This window comes from Grampus griseus (assembly GCF_964374135.1).
Source record: "Grampus griseus genome assembly, chromosome: 16".
NCBI classification, from domain to species: domain Eukaryota; kingdom Metazoa; phylum Chordata; class Mammalia; order Artiodactyla; family Delphinidae; genus Grampus; species Grampus griseus.
In genome coordinates this window covers 21,330,435-21,353,317 of record NC_139010.1, presented here as the reverse complement: position 1 = coordinate 21,353,317, position 22,883 = coordinate 21,330,435, and the positions used below count along the sequence as shown (strand labels likewise).

General features: G+C 35.6%; 2 protein-coding genes across 2 annotated transcripts in view; both read left to right on the top strand.

Annotated features, from left to right (window-relative positions):
• The window catches only part of CTNNA3 (catenin alpha 3), a 1,586,247-nt gene that overhangs the window by 1,140,849 nt on the left and 422,515 nt on the right, over positions 1-22,883 (top strand). The gene's annotated exons all lie outside the window — the stretch shown is intronic.
• LOC309834393 (small ribosomal subunit protein eS21-like) lies at positions 14,401-14,771 on the top strand. The gene has a single exon (XM_082673109.1). The coding sequence runs from the start codon at positions 14,442-14,444 to the stop codon at positions 14,691-14,693; it is 252 nt and encodes an 83-aa protein (XP_082529235.1). The 5' UTR covers positions 14,401-14,441; the 3' UTR covers positions 14,694-14,771.

Below are 22,883 nucleotides of genomic sequence, written 5' to 3'. Positions count from 1 at the left end.
AAGTTACTTTAATTTATTTATTTTAATTTATTTATTTTTGGCTGTGTTGGGTCTTCGTTTCCGTGAGAGGGCTTTCTCTAGTTAGCGGCAAGCGGGGGCCACTCTTCATCGCGGTGCGCGGGCCTTTCACTGTCGCGGCCTCTCTTGTTGTGGAGCACAGGCTCCAGATGCGCAGGCTCAGTAGTTGTGGCTCACGGGCCTAGTTGCTCCGCGGCATGTGGGATCTTCCCAGACCAGGGCTTGAACCCATGTCCCCAGCATTGGCAGGCAGATTCTCAACCACTGCGCCACCAGGGAAGCCCTGTTTGCTAGTATTTTGTTGAGGATTTTTGCATCTATATTCATCAGTGATATTGGTCTGTAATTTTCTTTTTTTGTACTATCTTTGTCTGGGTTTGGTATCAGGGTGATGGTGGCCTCATAGAATGAGTTTGGGAGTGTTCCTTCCTCTGCAATTTTTTGGAAGAGTTTGAGAAGGATGGGTGTTAGCTCTTCTCTAAATGTTTGATAGAATTCACCTGTGAAGCCATCTGGTCCTGGACTTTTGTTTGTTGGAAGATTTTTAATCACAGTTTCAATTTCAGTGCTTGTGATTGGTCTGTTCATATTTTCTGTTTCTTCCTGGTTCATTCTTGGAAGGTTATATCTTTCTAAGAATTTGTCCATTTCTTCCAGGTTGTCCATTTTTTTGGCATAGAGTTGCTTGTAGTAGTCTCTTAGGATGCTTTGTATTTCTGCGATGCCTGTTGTATCTTCTCCTTTTTCATTTCTAATTTTATTGATTAGAGTCCTCTCCCTCTTTTTCTTGATAAGTCTGGCTAATGGTTTATCAATTCTATCTACCTTCTCAAAGAACCAGCTTTTAATTTTATTGATCTTTGATATTGTTTTCTTTGTTTCTATTTCAGTTATTTCTGCTCTGATCTTTATGATTTCTTTCCTTCTCCTAACTTTGGGTTTTGTTTGTTCTTCTTTCTCTAGTTCCTTTACGTGTAAGGTTAGCTTGTTTATTTGAGATTTTTCTTGTTTCTTGAGGTAGGTATAAACTTCCCTCTTAACTGCTTTTGCTGCATCCCTTAGGTTTTGGATTGTCGTGTTTTCATTGTCTTTTGTCTCTAAGATTTTTTTTATTTCCTCTATGATTTCTTTAGTGATCTTTTGGTTATTTAGTAGCGTATTGTTTAGCCTCCGTGTGTTTGTCTTTTTTACATTTTTTTCCCTGTAATTGATTTCTAATCTCATAGAGTTGTGGTCAGAAAATATGCTTGATACGATTTCAATTTTCTTAAATTTACTGTGGCTTGATTTGTGACCCAAGATGTGATGTATCCTGGATAATGTTCTGTGTGCACTTGAGAAGAAAGTGTAATCTGCTGGTTTTGGATGGAATTTCCTATAAATATCAATTAAATCTATCTGGCCTACTGTGTCATTTAAAGCTTGTGTTTCCTTATTAATTTTCTTTTTGGATGATCTGTACATTGGTGTAAGTGAGGTGTTAAATTCCCCCACTATTATTGTGTTACTGTCAGTTTCCTCTTTTATAGCTGTTAGCAGTTGCCTTATGTATGGAGGTGCTCCTCTGTTGGGTGCATATATATTTGTAATTCTTATATGTTCTTTTTGGATTGATCCCTTGATCATTATGTAGTGTCCTTCCTTGTCTCTTGTAACATTCTTTATTTTAAAGTATGTTTTATCTGATATGAGTATTGCTACTCCAGCTTTCTTTTGATTTCCATTTGCATGGAATATCTTTTTCCATCCCCTTGCTTTCAGTTAGTATCTCTCCCTGGGTCTGAAGTGTGTCTTTTGTAGACAGCATATATATGGGTCTTGTTATTGTATCCATTCAGCAAGCCTGTGTCTTTTGGTTGGAGTATTTAATCCATTCATTTTTAAGGTGATTATTGATATGCATGTTCCTATTATCATTTTCTTAATTGTTTTGGGTTTGTTTTTGTAGGTCCTTTTCCTCTCTTGTGTTTCCCACTTAGAGAAGTTCCTTTAGCGTTTGTTGTAGAGCTGGTTTGGTGGTGCTATATTCTCTTAGCTTTTGCTTCTCTGTAAATCTTTTGATTTCTCCATTAAATCTGAATGAGATCCTTGCCAGGTAGAGTAGTCTTGGTTGTAGGTTCTTCCCTTTCATCACTTTAAATATGTCATGCCACTCCCTTCTGGCTTGTAGAGTTTCTGCTGAGAAATCAGCTGTTAACCTTATGGGAGTTCCCTTGTATGTTATTTGCTGTTTTTCCCTTGCTGCTTTCAATAATTTTTCTTTGTTTTTACTTTTTACCAATTTGATTACTCTGTGTCTTGGCGTGTTTCTCCTTGGGTTTATCCTGTATGGGACTCTCCGCACTTCCTGGACTTGGGTGGCTATTTCCTTACCCATGTTAGAGAGGTTTTCGACTATAATCTCTTCAAATCTATTTTCGGGTCCTTTCTCTCTCTCTTCTCCTTCTGGGATCCCTGTAATGCGAATGTTGCATTTAATGTTGTCCCAGAGGTCTCTTAGGCTATCTTCATTTCTTTTCATTCTTTCTTCTTTCTTCTGTTCCACAGCAGTGAATTCCACCATTCTGTCTTCCAGCTCACTTTTCCATTCTTCTGACGCAGTTATTCTGCCATTGATTCCTTTTAGTGTATTTTTCATTTCAGTTATTGTATTGTTGATCTCTGTTTGTTTGTTCTTTAATTCTTCTAGATCTTTGTTGAACATTTCTTGCATCTTTGCCTCCATTCTTTTTCCGAGGTCCTGGATCATCTTCAGTATCATTATTCTGAATTCTTTTTCTGGAAGCTTGCCTATCTCCACTTCATTTAGTTGTTTTTCTGGGGTTTTATCTTGTTCCTTCATCTGGTACATAGCCCCTCTGCCTTTGCATCTTGTCTGTCTTTCTGTGAATGTGGTTTTTGTTCCACAGTCTGCAGGATTGTAGTTCTTCTTGCTTCTGCTGTCTGCCCTCTGGTGGATGAGGCTATCTATAGGCTTGTGGAAGTTTTCTGATGCGAGGGACTGGGTAGACCTGGCTTTTTCTCTGGTGGGCAGAGCTCAGTAAAACTTTAATCCACTTGTCTGCTGATGGGTGGGGCTGGGTCCCCTCCCTGTTGGTTGTTTGGCTTGAGGCCACCCAACACTGGAGCCTACCCAAGCTCTTTGGTGCGGCTAATGGCGGACTCTGGGAGGGCTCACTCCAAGGAGTACTTCCTAGAACTTCTGCTGCCAGTGTCCTTGTCCTTATGGTGAGACAGGGCCACCCCCTGCCTCTGCAGGAGACCCTCCAACACTAGCAGGTAGGTCTGGTTCAGTCTCTATGGGGTCACAGCTCCTTCCCCTGGATCCCAGTGTGCACACTACTTTGTGTGTGCCCTCCAAGAATGGAGTCTCTGTTTACCGCTGTCCTGTCGAAGTCCTACAATCAAATCCCACTAGCCTTCAAAATCTGATTCTCTAGGAATTCCTCCTCCCGTTGCCAGACCCCCAGGTTGGGAATCCTGATGTGAATCTCAGAACCTTCACTCCAGTGGGTAGACTTCTGTGGTATAAGTGTTCTCCAGTTTGTGAGTCACCCACGCAGCAGTTATGGGATTTGATTTTATTGTGATTGCACCCCTCCTACCATCTCATTGTGGCTTCTCCTTTGTCTTTGTATGTGGGGTATCTTTTCTGGTGAGTTCCAGTTTCTTCCTGTCGATGATTGTTCAGCTTTTAGAGGGAGTGAGAGCACATCCTTCTACTCTGCCATCTTGAACCAATCTGGCCTTGGCTAATTCTGTACTCCTTGATTCAGATATCTCCTCGCCACCTCCTTCTAACTTCTGCTCCTCTTTTAGTTCTCTGGCTTCCCAAATAGTCCAGACTTATTAAAAATTATTTGATATATGCTTGCATAATTTTCAGTAACTTACTTTCATCCTTAACATATAATTGCATTATTATTTAATTTATTTTTTCTCCTCTAATCTGTGAATTCCATAAGGTTATAGACTGTTTCTGGTTTTTGTTCACTGTTGCATTACCTGTGTCTAGTTCAGTACTGGGCACAATCTAGTATTTAATTAATATTTGCTGAATGAGTAAATGGATGCAATCCTTATTTGTGCATTGGATTCAGGTTTTTGTTGAGTGTCCTTTTAAATTTCTAATTGAGTCAAATCACAAACTTTTAAGGAAAAACTACCTATGTAACACTAATACCTACTTCAGGGAATAATCTACCTTTAAAATATGCCATCTTGCTTATACTGTTCCTGCACAGAATCCTTCAACAATTTAGGCAGGTGGACAATCATTTGGTATAATCTCCCTATACTCTTACTTTTTGAAATGCATCCAATTAATTCCTATTTCCTTTTGGCTGTCTGATACCATAGGTCTTGACTATTATAACATCTGTACTGATTATATCACTGTTTAAAGAATTTATGTAAGTTGTCTAGAAATGCTTTTTCAGACAGCTAAAACAAGTAAGAATTTCCTGATTTGCATTTTAATATTAAAATTGATATTCTCTCAGTTACAGTATAATAGCTATGCCATTGGTAAATGCTTATTTATTAATGGCTACTAAGAAGTAAGTTTTATAAGTTCAAGGGTTAGCTACTTATACTACAGAAGACTCTCTCAGTACTGTTGGATGTTCTGGTTGGGGAAGAAAAAGAGAATATGTGCACTAATAATTACTAGTATCACTCTTGTTTTTCAAACACCAGGAAGGTGTATAAGTTAATACTCAGATTACCAACCTAAAAAAAACGTTTCCAGTTTCAAATAATTAAAATCTGATCTCATTCATCTTCAACAAGGACAAAAATTCCCTGGGTAGGACCGTCTAAGCTCTGACTTCACTTCTCTAAACCCTTTCATGTAGGTTGGCTTCATCTTTTAACTGTTAGCAAGATGGCTATAGCATTTCTGAGTATTAAACCTGTACACCAAAATTTTCCAGAGGCAGAAAAAGAGTTATATCATTTTGAGTCCCTTTCTAAGAGCCCAGATGTGGTCTCATGTCTCCTTGCTTAGAACTGAAGTGCATGCCCATTCTTAAACCAATCCCCGGCAAGGACAAAGGGTCCGCTATTTTTGTCTTGGACAATTAGATCCTACTCTCTGAGTCTGCAGAACGGATATAGTTTGAAGTACATGACCTACTGGAGGAGATTTGATACGTACACAAAAATCAGTATTTGCTTAGGGGAAACTGGGTAGAGAACGCTGAGTGGTTATTTAAGAGCTGTCTGCTGCAGTCAGCATTCATTCACTCATTAATGCTGTATTGAGGACCTACTATGTAGGATTATAAGTATTCTGATGAGGTAGTACATGGATGCACATCCAAAGGGCACAATCAACACAAGAAGAATCAAGAAGAACTTGCCCAAAGGAAGAACTGTCTTGGCTGAGACCTAAGTTATAAGTAAGCGTTAAAGGAACAAAGAGCTCATGAAGAGTGTTCTAGACAGAGAAAACTGGTTAAAGAAGAAAATTCTGTCATGTCTGCCATTTCTTCATTGTGTGTGTCGGTATATATATATATAAAGAGAGAGAGGGAGGGTTTACTATGTGCCAGGAAGGGTTCTAGTCTTGGGATTAGAGTCCCTGGCCTTTTGGGGTTTACAATATAGTGGGAGGAACAGTCAATGAACAGATATATGAACATATATTATCATGTCAGTTACTGATGAGTGCCTTAAAGAAGAAGCAGGCAAAGGGCCAAAGAAGGATGGGAAATGACACTTTGCATCCATGCTTCTCAAACGTTAACGTGCATATGAGTCAGCTGGGGATATTACTAAAATGTAGATTTTGATTCAGTTGATCTAGGATGAGGTTTGTGGTTCTTTGTTTCTTGTAAGCTCCTGGGTCTTGTCAATGCTGCTAGCTCATGAACCCCACTTTGAGTTGTGAGCCTTTAAGGGTGATATTTGAGCAGAGACCTGAGTGAAATAAAGGACTGGGCTCTTATAGAGAATAAAATTCCACGAGAGGACTAAACGCAAGGTTAAAAGGTTAGTGTAGTTGGACACAGTGAATGAGGGGAAGAAAGATAGTAAATGAGGTTAAAGGGATCTCCCAACAGTCAGATCATGGAGAGTTTGTAGGTCATGCAAAGGATTTTAGATAGCTCTTAGTGTGATGAGATACCCTTGCAGGATGAAATGTGGATTAGTCACTATTCTCCAGAGAAACAGAACCAAACAGAGCAGAGAGAGAGACAGAGACAGAGACAGAGAGAAAGATTTTAAGGAAGTGGCTCATGAAGTTATGGAGGCTTGCAAATCCAAAATATGCAGGGGTAGACCTTCAGGCTGGAGACCCAGGGAAGAACTGACTATGTAGTTTGAGTATGAAGGCTGTCTGCTGGCCGATTTCTCTCTTCCTCAGGAAGGCCAGTCTTCTTAAGTCTTTCAATTCATTTGGTTAGGCCTACCCATATTATGGAGGGAATCTGCTTTACTCAAAATCTGTTGATTTAAATGTTAATCTCATCTGAAAAATACCTTCACAGCAACATCTAGATGTTTTTGATTAAAAATCCGGGTATGGTGGCCTTGCCAAGTTGACACATAAGATATAACACAGAGGGCAGGTAAATATGTGATCTGGTTTTATCATTTCCATCTAATAAATATTGGTCATGTCTATGATGTCAGTGGGTCACACTTTATGATTTCCAATGTTCCTGTTAGTTCCAAAATCCACAACTCTATGATATTCCCATTAGATAATCCCTCGGACCATATACACTCGGAACAAAACTTCTAGTTAGGAACCACATTGACGCCCAGTGGTGTTCTCTGTGTTATTTTTTTTTTAGAATTTTCTGAGCAAATAAGCAGACCCCAGATCACCAAGGTTATGAAGCAGGTCAATTCAGAATAGACAGGACATGCTTCCTGAGCCCAGTTCTCAACAAGTAGAACAGTCTCATTAGATTTGTCTTTGTGAAAACTACTTTCCTTGGCATCTCAGAGGCAAGGAAATAAACAATTTGCTCTCATGTGCAGTAAGATCGAAGAACTTACTTTAATGCAGGTCTTAACCAGATTCTCACTGCAAAGCTACCGTAATAGGACTATCTAACCTGATACAGGATTTTTATATGGCAAAGATCAGGATGTTGGGTAATATCAGATATATTTTGTCACGTTGAAGGTGATCCAAAGTCTGAATACTTACTTACCTTATTTAAATATTTGAAAATTTTACCACCGTGTACAAGTCCCAAAAGATGTTTTCATCTTCTAAGAACACACAGTGTTTCCCAGGAGGGAGCTTCCGTTGCACATCAGCCTATTGATTTGGTGACCAATCACTATTGCCCTAAACTTTAAAATAAGACAGCTGTCTTATATTGAATGTGTTCTGCATGTGGCTGACTTTTATAGTACATCTCTTGGGACATTTTGTTAACTCCTGACAGGCTATTTATTTGTAGCATAGCTGTAGCTCTGAAATCTATTGTAATCATTAGGTAGTCTTTCCCACTTCTGAAATTCTGCTACCGTTTGTCCTTTCTGCACCCTATGTCATTCATTCTTAATACCAGATACCATATGGAATCAAGGAAGAAAATCAGCGTTTCTCCATTGCAAGCCCATATTTGGAATTTAGTTGAATAGGGACACTGTTTAAAAGCATGTTCCAGTTTTCTGGTTGAAACTGTTTTTTGTGTGTTTTTGGTTTTGGTTTTTAATATAGCTGGCTACCTTCAGAATAATTGTCCATTCCAATTAGCCTATAAAAGGCAAATTTCTTGTCATTGTTAAATCCAGTTTAATAATCTTATTTTCCTACGTTTAAGAGAAAGATTTTGACTTTTCATCTTCATGTGCTATACTTGCTCCTTGAGGAGGAAATAGCAGTCATGTCAGGGGAATAATGCTCACAGAGAAGCAAGTGTGAGTGAGAACATTGTGGGGAAGAATGAATTGGATTAAGCCCTGCTGAATAGGAGATGACATTTAGAGGGGAAATTTAGACCTACTATCATGCACTTCCTGGAAATATTTTAGTTAAATTTTTTTCTATTTCAAAATAATGCATATTCACTGGAGGCCTGAAACGAAAGTCAAAATTCTCCAGAAATTTAATTTCATGAAATTTTGCCCGATAACATACTTTCCCTTCCTCATAATTTTTCGGAGACTCTAAAATAAAGATATTAATACGATTTTTTGATAGAAAATACTAAACCATTTTCCATCAAATACTAAGTATAGGGCTTCCCTGGTGGCGCAGTGGTTGAGAGTCCACCTGCGGATGCATGGGACGTGGGTTCGTGCCCCGGTCCGGGAAGATCCCACATGCCGCGCAGCGGCTAGGCTCGTGAGCCATGGCCGCTGAACCTGCGCGTCCGGAGCCTGTGCTCCGCAACGGGAGAGACCACAACAGTGAGAGGCCCCCGTACCGCAAAAATAAATAAATAAATAAAATACTAAGTATATAATTGCACATGGAACCGGAAGGATCCTGTGCCCCCAGTTAAACATCTACACTCCTTACCTCCTATCTATGAAACGTGTTCCTTCCTTATGCTGATTTGTAAAAAATAGAGAAGGGGCCGCTCCTCTACTCCGACCATGTAGTTTCTTTGCTTCTCCAAAATACCTTGCCCAGTTCCAACTTTTCTTCCATAGCCTGAATTAAACCTATTTTTCCAGGCTGGAGCAAGGGAAGGAATAGTTCCTGAGTTCCTTCTTGTCATATAGGGGAGTATTTAATTTCCTTTCAGATTATAGAGTATACATGAGTCTCATAACTTTCATAGCTTATTCTGGTCTTGGGAATGACTTTTCATATAGTGCTAATGCTTTCCTGGTCATTTTTTATGGAGTTTGGGGAGTCACTTTTTCTGCATGTTCTTCTACTCACATCTTAGCCTGAAGTCTGTTATTTGGAAAGTTTTCAAGTTGAAAGAAGAATTTCAGCTAGATCATTTAGAAGTAATAGAAATGCAGAAGAGAAAACATGCGAACACAGAAGCTAGGAGAACTGCAGTAAGAAATAATAATTTAATGATAGGAGATAGCAATTTAGTGAAAGGAACTGCTTTGTGTTCATTCATCCTCTGAGAATGCAAATGCATTCTCTTAGTTTGACCTTTAACTTTAGAAAATCATCCTTAAAGAAAATTTTGGAAAATAAAAAATTTTGTAGGAGATGAATACTGTTTTAAGTACAAAGGATTATTTTAATTTCTAATGACACTAACTCTGCACTCAGATCTTAGTTCATATCCTGGTTCTTCCACTTCCAGCTACTTAGGACTTCAGTGAAATTACTCAGTCATTCAGCTTCAGTTTCCTCGTCAACAAGGGAAACTGTTATTACCTGTATTATAGGATTGTTGTGAGAATGAAATGAAATAATTTACATACGATTATAAGATGCTTAACATAAGGACTGGCATTTTATAAGCCTTCTATAAATCTTGGCTTTCATTATTTTTAGTGTCACTGTCAGGTAAATGCTGACCTGGTATTATGGGCCTGGGACAAAATAAGAAAGAAACAGAGGAAAGGATGGTAGTAATAAATAGAATAGGAAGAAGCATGTATACAAATGCTAATGAGATTATAATTATATTGATATTACATATGAGAGGGAAAATAACAGGCAGTTTTATCTACCAAGAATAAAAAAGAAGGTAATATATGAAGTTCATATATAAAGTTTTATTCATATGTAAAGTTCAGATTTCAAATCATTCTGTTACAAAGTAAAAGCAAATTGAACTTTATAGAAAGTTGTTATACATGGTATCAAATCATACCCCCCTCCAACTTTATTTGGAGACTTTCTTATCAATAAATAAATGGCATGTGAAACCAGTTTATTGCATTCTTTCTCTTTTAAATGTACATTCTTTTTGAGGAGTAGAGAGGTTATCCATGTGGAGGGGATTTAAATAAAACTTTTTTTTCTGCAAGTAATAATTGGAGACATACAAGAATATTACCTCAGTAAATGAATGAAAAAAGAGCACTCTTTGAGATGAGGAAACGATTATAGTACTTTTGAAATATTACAACTTGTTGTAAGAGATAAGATGCAAGTAGAAACAGAAGCTATGTATGTGAAATACTGAGACATCAATCCTGTCTGCTAGAGGGTCTATAGATGGACTGCCATCCAAAAGCCAGGGTCACATCCTGTACTGTTTTATTCCTCTACTCATTAATTTCACAGAAAATCATTTTCATAGAAAATCAGTTTTTATAGAAAATGTATGACCTAATCACTCAGCAACATATTCTCTATTTTTTTAAAATTTTATTTCAATTATATAGTGTGTAATAGCTGTAATAAATGGACTGTTGTTAAAATATATGCTACATATAAGTGTCTACTATATATATGGAATCTGAATATCTATAACTTCTTCAACTGTGGGGGTCACCCTTCTTTTTACGACTCATCTAGAATGATCTGTCTGCCTATGACTCCTCTTCCATGAGTGTACAATGTCCAGTCTTTTTATGAGATTCGCTCCACAAATTTTTCAGATCCCTGGGAAATACTCATGTCCCACAAGCATGTCTGACTTGTGCTTGTATTCTCTCACTCTCTACTCCAACTCCAGGCTCCTCTGTTGGTCAGTTTTTGCCAGATTGTAACTGTTTCTCCATGCTACTACTTTTCCCTCTTTTATCACTTCAACCCACACCAAGCTCTAACATTTAACACTTTTTTTTTTTTCCTGAAGGGCTGAGGATAGCTTAAGGAATTTAAAACACACAAAGAAAAATGTTTTAAAACAACAAACCAAAACAGTAGTCTAGACACCAAGGCTTTATTATAAGAAGTGAAATTTCTTGAGAGGAAAAGGGATTTGTGAGTTCCAAAGAACCAGAATTTATACTATAAATAATAGAGCAGGAAAGAATACAGAATTTGATGTCAGAGCAATGTACCCAGCAGTTGTGAAGAAAATAAAAGTTCAACCATTTGGTAAGTGAGAAATGATATGAGAAATTTTACCTGGGATTATATGCTTCCTAAACCCTTGAGAAGGTCCTAGTTCTCCTTCTCTGTACCCCAGACTGGGAAGAGTGGGAAAGTCAACAGAAACACTGATGAGGAAACGTAAGAATAAGGGACTTGTGCCCTATTGCAGGCTGATTAAAAACCTCTAGGTCAAATATGGTTCCCTGGTTTTAGCTTATTCATGGTTGAGGAAGTCTAAGCCGATGTTACTATAGTGTGGTCCACAAATCTGCAACTTATATGAGTAGATGGTTTTTTCTCCAATTCATTATTAGAATGTGTCAGAATCAATGCACTGGTTTGTTTATGGAAAACGCCTTACTATGAAAACTGTCAGATAAACAGTACACAAAGTATTATATTTAATTTACATTCTGCTGCAAGATTATTATTTCCTTGTGAACTGGTACTTTGAATAGTATTTGTATAGACAAATGGAACTGAGGGCAGTATTGAATTAAATTATTTAAGAAAACTGACAAGAGAACATAAGTGAAGGCTTATTGTACCAGGTATTAAACGAAGCATAAAAGCTACTATAATTAAAACAGTATCGTTTAGGCACAGGAATATGCAAATAGATCTATGAAAAACAATAGAGAAACCAAGATCAGATCCATATGAAACAGGAATTTAATCTAAGAAAAGTGGCATTTTGGACCATTTGGGAAAACATTTAATACATTTTGTTTTGACATTTCATTGTTTATGTTGGCAGAAACAAATGTTAAGTCCATTATTTGCATCATAACAAAAAAGTAATTTCCATAGCATTAGCTTGCTAGGGCTGTCATAACAAAATGCCACAGACTGAGTGGCCTAAACAACAGACATTTATTTGCTTACAGTGCTGGAGCCTAGAAGTCCAAGATCAAGATGCTGACAGGGTTGGTTTCTGGTGAGACCTCTCTCTCTGGCTTGTAAATGACTACCTTCCCGCCATGTCCTCACATGGTCTTTTCTCTGTGTGTGAGCTGAAAAGGAGAGCTTTGGTGTCTCTTCATCTTCTTATAAGAACACCAGTCCTATTGGATTAGGACCCTGCCCTTATGATTTTGTTTAACCTTAACCATCTCCTTTAAGGTCTTGTTTCCAAATACAGTCGTGTTGGCAGTTAGGGCTTCAACATATGAATTTTGAGGGAACACAGTTCAGTTCATAATATATGTGAAAGAAAAAACACAAATGTTTTGATGAAATTATAAGGATAATATGTTTAAGGAGTAAAGGAATTCTACCATATAAAACACAAAACACAAATCTAGAATCCATAACACAGTGCTTTCATCCAAGTTGTTGATCACATCAGTCATTCTTTTATAGCTGAGTAGTATGCCATTGAATGGATGTATCACATTTGTTCATCCATCTGTTGAAGGACGTTTGGAATATTTCCAGTTTGTATGATTATGACTAGGATTGCTATAAATATTCATGTACAGGTTTTTGAGTAAACGTAAGTTTTCACCCTCTAAGGTTAATACCCAGGAGTGGGATTTCTGAGGCATACAGTAAGCGTCTGCCTTGCATGTCTCCACATAGGCCATGTGGGAAAGGCTTAACTACAGCAGATCTAAGTCTTGGCAGAATTCCCTGCGATATTCCTGGAACATGAGAGCATGCCGGAGCTTGTGAACAAGACCATTTTCCACCTGCTTACCTATCTTCCCAGGAAGGTGTCATGAGGCAGTTTCTTATCACCTCCAGTGTTTTGAATAGATGTGAGAATTTTTGCCTTGCTGCCATTAGTGTACAACGACAGACTATAAAACAGCTTACCTTTAAATTGAAATTGGCTTCTCAGTGAGTAACAGGTTACACTGACACTCATGTCACATCGTCATATTATTTGGCCCCTTTTGTTTCAGTGTCATCCTTGGGGACCAGGGACATGGGGAGCTGGCACTTTTGCTCATCTTTCTTTTGCTTTCTTGTAAGTTATAAATTGTCTGGATCTAACAGGAATTTCTTGTTTCTTTAAAGACAAATCAGTCCTTTGCCAGGATTTTGAATTATTTACAATTTTTTAGAAATTATGAATAGAGCTTACCTACATATTCATTACAGATTTTTGTGTGAACATAAATTTTTATTTAAATTCCCAGGAATAGTATTGTTGAGGCATATGGTAAAGAAGAAACTACCAACCAGCACATATGTGAGAGTTCCAGTTTTTCCACGTTCCCACCAGAACTTGGTATTTTCAGGAACATTTAAATTGAGTTGTTTGTTTTCTTATTATTGAGTTTTGAGAATTCTTTATATATTTTGGGTACAAGATCATTATCAGATATATAATTTATAAATACTTTCTCTAATTCTGAAGTTTATCTTCTCGTTCTCTCAACAGTGTGTTTGAAGAACAAAAGTTTTAAATTTTGTTGAAATCTAATTAATAATTATTTATTTTATGGAATGTGCTTTTGGTATAATGTATAAGAACTCTTTATCTAACACCAGGTCATAAAAGTTTTCTCCTATATTTAAAACAATATTTTATGGGTTTACATTTCATATTTAGATCATGATTCATTTTAAGTTAAATTTTTGATAACATATGAGGCTTAGGGTAGATTATTTTTAGTACATAGGGATATCCAATTTTTCCAATATTATTTGTTGAAAAGACTATTTTTTTCTCCATTGGATTCTTTTGCATTTTGTGAAAAATCACTTATCCATGTATTTCTACACTATTATGTTTCATTGATCTATGTGTCTATCCCTTCACCAATACCCCATTGTCTTGATTACCATAGCTTTACAGTGAATCTTAAATTTAGGTAGAATGATTCCTCCAACTTTATTCTTCTTTTTCAAAATCACTTTAGTTATTCTAGATCTTTTGAATTTTCATATACTTTAAAAAATCAGGCTGTCTATATCTAAAAAATCCTACTTGGAATTTCATTAGAATTGCAATAAATATAAGTATCAATTTGGGAACAACTGATGTTTTTACAATGTCGAGCCTTCCAACCCCTGAGCATAGTATTTTTCTCAAATTATTTAGGTCTTTGGCATCTTTCATCAGCATTTTGTTCCTTTCAGCATAAAGATCCTGTACATGTTTTGCTAGATTTATACCAAAATATTTTTGAGGTTTTGTAAATCATATTCTTATTCACTTTTGGTAGGATTATTTATCTTGTGCGGATTGGTGAAAATGTTCTCTGAGGGCAATTTGGCAGACTCTACAAATTTGAGAATGTACTGATCCAGCTTTTCCAGTCTTAAGAATCTATCTTACAAAAATATTTTCACATACGAACAAGGGTATAAAGATATTAATTACTCTGTAATAAAAACAAATAGAGATAAAATTTCTATAGAAAAGGATATAAATAATTATGATTCAGGTACATCATGGGTTCTTATGGCCATTAAAAAAGTGTGAAGTTCTTTCTGCGCTCGCGCTCATTGTGGTGCCACCAGACGCTCCCTCAGCATGCAGAACGATGCCGGCGAGTTCGTGGACCTGTACGTTCCGCGGAAATGCTCTGCCAGCAACCGCATCATAGGCGCCAAGGACCACGCGTCCATCCAGATGAACGTGGTCAAGGTTGACAAGGTGACAGGCAGGTTCAACAGCCAGTTTAAAACCTATGCCATCTGTGGGGCCATTCTCAGGATGGGCGAGTCAGATGACTCCAGTCTCCAACTGGTCAAGGCTGACGGCGTTGTCTCAAAGAACTTCTGACTGGAGAGGATCCTGGATGTGGAACGTGTGTTATAAATAAAGAGTGAAAACCTAAAAAAAAAAAAAAAAAAAAAAAAAGTGTGAAGTTGATCTGTTGGTACTGATGTCTCGTATATGTAATTGACAAGTAAAAACAAAGCTGTCACAAATAAATATATAGTATACAAATTTTTTGGTGTGTTTTATTTTTAAGAGAACACTACAGAGAAAGAACTGGAAGGATATAGATAAACTGTTAAGTATAGCTATCCATGGGATGGAATGGAAATAATTAAAAGAGATTTAACATTTTACATGATCTATCTATATTGTTTGACTTTTTGTAATTAAAAATATAAAAGTATAGGAGAAATTTTATAAATGAAAGAGTACGTGATTTTATTTTTTAGACCTTTATAAATCAGGAACTATTCAAATTTGGGATTAGAATGATTCCCAAATCTTTCAGGTAGAAATTTTGAACTACCATGAAATATGGTTACAGAATACGTTGGAAAGCGTGGCAGGTTTGACCTTGGCAGGATGCTGACAAAGCAAGAGAGAGGCATGGACATATATACACTACCAAACGTAAGGTAGATAGCTAGTGGGAAGCAGCCGCATAGCACAGGGCGATCAGCTCCGTGCTTTGTGACTGCCTGGAGGGGTGGGATAGGGAGGGTGGGAGGGAGATGCAAGAGGGAGGAGATATGGGAACATATGTATATGTATAACTGATTCACTTTGTTATAAAGCAGAAACTAACACACCATTGTAAAGCAATTATAACCCAATAAAGATGTTAAGAAAACAAAAAAAGAGATAACAGGAGTTAGCATTTGCTTTGTGTTATGATAAAAGGGTTGAAACTTTTCAGGAGAGCTGTCAGCCAAATTTTTTATAATTTACTTTTCCAGTGATATTTTATAAAAAAGGAATTACAAATCCAGGAGTCCAATAAATCAGTATTTTCTTAAAGTTTTAAGGAAATTTTTACAACTGTATTGTTCTTAATTGTTCTTACATTTAACATTTAATTAATAAATTGTCTCTGAATCTAGATAATTTTTATATGCTTTCTTAGGCAACTAGAAAATATTTTTTCTCTTCTAACCTTTTTATTTTATTACCTTCTAAAACACATATGCCTCTCTCTCTTCTGTGTTGCATTCATTTCTCTAATTTCTGTGCCCTAGTGTTTTCCTCATCCATAAAATGGAGGTGAGCATTTTATTTATCTCATTGTACTGTTTTGCTGGTTAAATAAGGTGATACAAGTCAAGCATAAAAAAGTATCTGTTGACACATAGTGACTGCTCACTAAATATTGTCTGTAGCTACTCGTGATTATACGTATACCATCTTAATCCATGCTATTGCAACTCGGACTATTATCATTACTACAACCAATTATTAATTAGATTTGCTTAAGTACTGTCACATACGAGGCAATGTACTAAATGTAAGTATGTATATGTGTGTGTGTGCATGGTTATTTAATCCCCTCAAAGCTCTATGTGGTGTGTACTATTGCAAAGTCCTATTTATATTGGAGGAAACAAACACAGAGAGACCAAGTGATCAGCCCATAGTCACAAGGTTGGTGAATGCTAAAATTAGAAAAATCTTCCTAGTCTTACTTTATCTTCAAAAAAGCCAAGCTTGTGACTTGGACAGGGAACTGTGGTTGGAATGATTAGGCTAATTAGGAATCTTTACAAATCTAGTTCATAAGCAACTTGAAAAAAAGGAATAATTAATTTTGAGCAAAGTAACTTCTCTAGCTTGTGAGAAAATGAGGCAGCACTTTAAATACTACTATAGCAGAATCTTAAACCCAGTACATTTTTCTTCTGTTGCTATTTCTTCTTTGAGAGGTGATGCAGCAGAACAAGATTTTTCTTTTAAGTGTAAATATTCTAAGAAATGTTTTCTCGGTGTTGTAAAATGCAGTCCCTTACTATATTCTATGATGTTCCCTGATATCATCCCTGTCTACTCATTCACTATAAAATGAATATTTACCACTTTATTTCTACTAAACCTGAAATGTAAAACTCTTAGTGTTTCGCTGAATGGTGGCCCTTTAACATTAATAGAATAAAGTGAGGTCTAAAGCCTTACTGTGTTGTACAAGAAACAATGGACAACAAACTGTTCTTTATATACATTAGATTCACTTTCACCTCACAGGTTATTTATTCAAAATGTATTTATATTAGCACTTCAAACAAAGTAGATTTTTTAAACTCTTGGAAAAGAATACCAAAACCTTCTAACATGTGCACTATCACTGCAAAAAAAAGAAAATGAGAAAATAAATTAAAATTGCATGAGTTTCTAAAAAGAGCTTATCCTTTTAAGATATTTGGCTGACATCTTGTATACAATTATTTGGAGGTAGGTTGGGCTGTTAACTGCTTTATTTTCTGAGCTGTGGAATGGAACTCAGAGTGGTTGAAGGTTTCGCTTTTTGATTGTTAGGATGAGTTTTATAGAAAATTATTTAATATAGCAATTACATCTGAAAAATGAGTTTAAACTTAGACTACAACCCAAGATGGAGAAAAAGATAATTTATTTCCCAGTAGGAAATCTGTTAATCAAAGCCAATGCTATCTTCCTTTCACAAATGAAGCCCATTATAAAGTTAGGCACTTTTAGTATTTTAGTGTCATTTGTCAACTCAATTATTTCCATTTTCATGTAGAAAACAATCAAAAAGAAATGCATGTATTCTTGCCACAAAAATAGCAGGTTAACACTCTGTAGCACGTTATTATTTTAAAAGATATATTGCTAGACTCTGAGTCATTAAATTATTTCCCTAAAATGATGGTGTTGTTTGGAATCTAGATTTGCTGGATGAATGCCCTTTGGTAATGCAGTAGTTACTGCCTTTTGCTAAATGTTATAATTTACAGGAGCCAAAAAAGCACAGCTCCTGGAATTTCCTGGAATTGAAAAAGCTTTCTAAAGGCATTCATTTATAATTTTTTACTTAAGATTATTTATCAAGCTAAAACTTTAACTATAAAACCTCAGTTTTAATTTCAGTTGTTGAAATGTCCAAATCAAGCAATTGAAAAACAAAATGATAACATGGCTCATATGCTTTTCACCACATTATACTGCATGTAGAAAAGGGCCCAGTGCAGCGCCTGGGATCTCCATTGTGTTGGTTCCCTCTTCCCCCTCCCCTCTTGCTTCTTTATTGCTTCGCATTTCTATACACTACAGATTTCCAATCAGCACTAAAAAAAAAAAGCCCCAAAGCTCTACAGTGCAATTTTCACCCAATTGTCCCATAACTTGTGGATACAACCACTTCGTGTTGGTGCATGCAACCCCAGCACCTTTAATTTCCTTTCATTTATTTCTTTCATCTCTCATTTTATTAACCATTTAAAGGAAATATTTTCTAGGATTTTTAAATTTGTTTAACTACATGTGTATCAAAACTTTGTACAAAGTGTCTTTATATACTGGAAAAATGGCAGAATTTTTCTAAAATATACAATAGGTATTTCTGCAAGAGAGTAAATTAAAAATTAAGTTCAATATCAGCCTTTCTAAAAGTAATCAGTCCTTTACAAATGTTTGCATTATGTAGTTGTCACAAATAACTTGAGTAGAAAGAATTCTTAATTATTTAATCTATGAATCACCAAGTGGTATTTAGAACTACTGTTTATGAAATAGTGCTTATTTGTAAGAGTAGTTTAAAATGAACTGAGGCTATAACTTCATTAATTTACCTAGTTAAATTTACATGAATGGCCTTTCTTTCCCTTTTCTCCAGAATAATTTCTGCTTATCATTTAGATTTCAGTTTAAGCATAACTTCCTCAGGGAAGTAGCTTCCCAAATCTGAATAGGTCAAATTCATCAGCTATCAGAAACTGAAATCTCAAACAGAACAGCAAAAATTTTTAAATGGTTATATGTGATTTGAACAAGTCATCTCAAAGGCTTGATTAATACTCTATAGCAAAGAAAAAATATATTTTTTTCAAATACACATGGAGTGTTATAAAAATTGACCACATAGTATATAACAAAGGTAAAAAGTCTATCTAGTTCCAGAGAATGAGTCCAGTACAAACTATGTTATTTCACCATAATATGATTAAATTAGCACTAAAAATATGCAGAAAAACATGTTTGAAAACAAAGAAATTATTCTTAAATAACAGGTTAAAGAGGAACTCATAATGTAAAGTAAGAAATATATATACCTGAAAGACAATAAGAATCCATTTTATAACTTATAAAATGCATCTAAGTCTGTAATAACTGCAAGTTATCGTGTGAAACTTATTTTTTTAATGGGAAAAAAAGTTACTTAAGCATTCATCTCTAGAAACTAGCTAATGAACAACAGAGTTAAGCTGGAAAAAGTAGAAAAAAATAGAGAGTAGACAAAATCATAGAAATAAAACAGATTTTAAAGCTGGTTCTTTACAAGTTTTGTCAATGAAATAAAGCTCTTGCAAGACAGAATACAATTTTTTTCTTTTAAAGATTACAAACACTAACTGTGAAGGGAAATAAAACTATAAATAGAGTAGAGCAAAAATATCATTTGAAAATAATATGAAACATGCTAAGGAATTTTGCATTTAAGGAATGCAACTTCAATACACTTGGAAATTTAGATGAAATGAGCAATTTTCATGAATGAAAATTCAATAATTATACTAAAAATAGACTTAAGTAAAACAGAAAACCTGAGTAAACTTGCAAATAAATTAAATCCTCCACCTTTGCCCCCAGCAAAACGTACCAGATCTAGATGTTTTTTCCAAGCAGATTCTACCAGATATTCAAGGAGGTTAGTCTTGTCTTTTACAAATTATTTCAAGACTAAAGAAAGATGCAAAGTCACATGATTAAATCTATCAGTGTAATTTTAACATCCACAGCAATCAGAAATAGAACAAAAATTACAGGCCAATTTTATATATAAACATATATGCAATATGAAGTCCTTAAAAGGACTTAAAAGTTAAATCTAAAATGGCCACACATGTAAAGAAACACATCATGACCAAGTAGCATTATTATTCTTAAAAATGATTATATTCATTAAAAGCCTGGTAGCTCTAGAATTTCTATATAGGAGAGGATTATGGTTCAACAGGAGGTTATAAAAACCACCACCAGGGGTAGTGGGTTGGATGAGATTGTGAAGGGATTGAAGCTTTCCCAAGCCACTGTTAGCATAGCTAATTTCTTTTTTGCTTTTTCTTCATTTTTCTTTTCTTTCTTTCTCTCTCTCTCTCTCTCTCTCTCCTTCATCTCTCTGAGATTACAATAGCAATTCTGTGGCTAGATTAAATGACTTGGGAAAAAAGCAAAGAGATAAGCACAATGGTAAGATATAAAAATAGCCTTTCTGTAGAACCAATCTACCCTAGAGATATGTATCAGAAAAATGAGTAGACACAATTCGCTGTAAAATGGACTATCAATAACAGTAACAACTTCCTGTTTTTGAAAAAAAAATTAAAAACAAAATGAACATAATGTTGTACATGAAATAGAATAGACCTACATGAAAGAAAATCAATATTCTTCTGTTAGTAACTGATCAAGCCTTGATTTGAGAATCATATATGCTCTTCTCTTGTAAGAGATACAGAAAAATAGGAGTGGTCTTGGAGAAAAACAAAGTTTAAATAATAGAAAATAGATTTAATGAGGCATCCATAAGAAATCGGACCTTTATTATTTAGCAAGGATTGATGGGGAGTAAACATTTTCAAGTGTCCTTATCAGTCTGATTTTGAGCAGTTTGTCGCCACCATTAAAAAAATAACCTGCTGCAAGAAGTCATTGACTATAATTAAAGTAGTAACTATAAAAGAAAGAGTGTATTTGTGTAATGGTCACCTCTAAAGATCAGTCGAGAAGTGTCAACATTGAACATTTATAGACAGCATGAAGTCAGGGCCCCAGAAATGGCAATCTCTAGAAATTCCATTTGGAAAAAATACAAACCGTGCCCCACTTACTTCTGCAAAGAATTGGAACCAGCAGGGTTCATTTCAGCTTTGTATTTCTGAGCTCATTTTTTTCTCATATCTATATCACATTTATCATGAAGCTCTTATGAATTTTAAAGTCCCCTTTTGAATTAAATTGCCTAACCAGAGCACCATTTGTTTTGAAAATATTTATATATTTAAATTCTATAATAATCCTTCTGTTTCACCAATGAACAAAACAGGTGGAACAAATTTAAGAAAATAAGATAATTATTAGTTTTTCTCTTAGATAGTGTAGTTTGAAGGAAAGAAGGAATAGACTGAGTATATCAAACAGCAGGACTTAGCTGTGAAGATTTAATGCATGGGGACTATTTTTCCACTTTCTTTTCTGTATCTTCCCTTTTATATTTTAAAATTCTATTTTGGTAGTTAATGCTGTACCTATTATTGATTATGGGTATCTGGACATGGAAAATCGCAGTCAGACATAAACCTCTGAAAGAAAGACCTTGTGTTTTGTTATTACAAATCGTCACTCTACATTATGGGACACCCAGGCAGTGCCATTTCTGTCTAACCTTCTAGATAATGGAATTTCATGGCTGTTTAATCTTTTAAAGAAACATGAAGACTCCTGAGATTACATTTCCATGCCTTTGTAAATTGTAGCTTACTAGTATTAAGGTACAAGAGGATGCCTCTTCAGGCTTCATAGCTTGCACCAAATAATTAGTGGTTAATACCATTTTACCATTATTTGTTTTAAAAAAGTGGCAAAATATTAAAAGAACTAATTCCCAGCTATGATTAAGGTCAATATGATTCAGCATAAAAATTTGGGGGAAATTCAGAAGAATGTTTGAAATTATTGAAATTGTCTAGTGATATAAGACAGTTTTTCTTTTTATTGAGTATGAAAATGAACGATATGACCTTCTTCTAGAGCAGGGCTTTTCAAACTTGAAACCACCTGGGAATCTTTTTAAGATTCTGATTCAGTAAGTCTGAGATAGGGCCTGAGATTCTGCATGTCTAACAAGTGCTTAAGTCATGCTCATGGTGCTGGTCAATACACCAGACATTGGTAGCAAGAATAGAGTGTAGAGGTTTGTAACCTAGGCTCCACGGAGGAGTCTCAAGGTTTGTGTGAACTATATGATGTTGTGCACAGAGTGTGTGTGTGCATTTTCAAGGGAGAGTACCTGTAAGTTTTATCACATTCTCAAGACTTGTGTGACCTACCCCTCTATAAAGTCTTGATTAGTATTTCCTTAGTATGTTTCTTGGAGATGCTAGTCCTATAAGATAATAAGGTTGGGATACTCCGTATATTTATCTTTTGTATATTTAAAATAAATATTAATATGGTAAATATTTCAAGAAATTCTAAAGTTATTTTACCCACTTAACTTTCCTTAACCATGGCATTTCTTAAACTAGTAATGGAATTAATTCTTTTTCTCAAGTTTTACCAAATAATGTTCCATGAACAATAAAAAAAAATATTGATTTACTTTAAACAAAGATTAATATGTAAATCTTGGATTTCCTTTCCCCTGTTTTGTTTTGTCCTGATTACATGTGACTCACATTTGTTCATATGAACTATCCAGTACCCTAGCCTCTCAATCTCATGGCATCTTCACTTCCGTTGATTTTTTTCTTCAACACTATTATTAGCCACCCATTCCAGTCGTCAGTCTTAAACTTGATGACTCACAATTGTTTAACATTAATCTCAACCTTGGTTTTGGCTGGGACTTGTATATCCCACTACTTGTTTGACATCTTCACTTACTGGCATATATGTATGAACATTTCAGAAATAACATGATCAAAAAAGACTCCTGATTTCCCTCTCTCTTCTAAAGCTACTCCTCTCCCAGTCTTATTCATTTCATTTAATAAGTACTTCCATTTACTCATTCCAGGTCAAGCCAGCAAGTAACAAATGGAGTAACTATGTGGGTAAAAGTAATTAATCCTGATTAACAGGAAGGTAGGGCTATGCTACATATTTGGCGCAGAGAATAGTAATGTCTGAAACTTGATGGATTTCTTGACACCTCTTGGTATTTTCACACCAAGATTTAATTTAAAAAAATGGACAAGTACAAGTAGATATGACCTGGAGAGGAAAGGTAACTAGAGGTTTGGACCTCTCAGGGATGAGTCAGGATCATCTCACCATACAAGCTGCCTTGATTAGCAGAGGTGC

Excerpts from the sequence above, each read along its gene's own strand:
- LOC309834393 (XM_082673109.1), top strand. The coding sequence starts at position 14,442 with ATGCAGAACGATGCCGGCGAGTTCGTGGACCTGTACGTTCCGCGGAAA.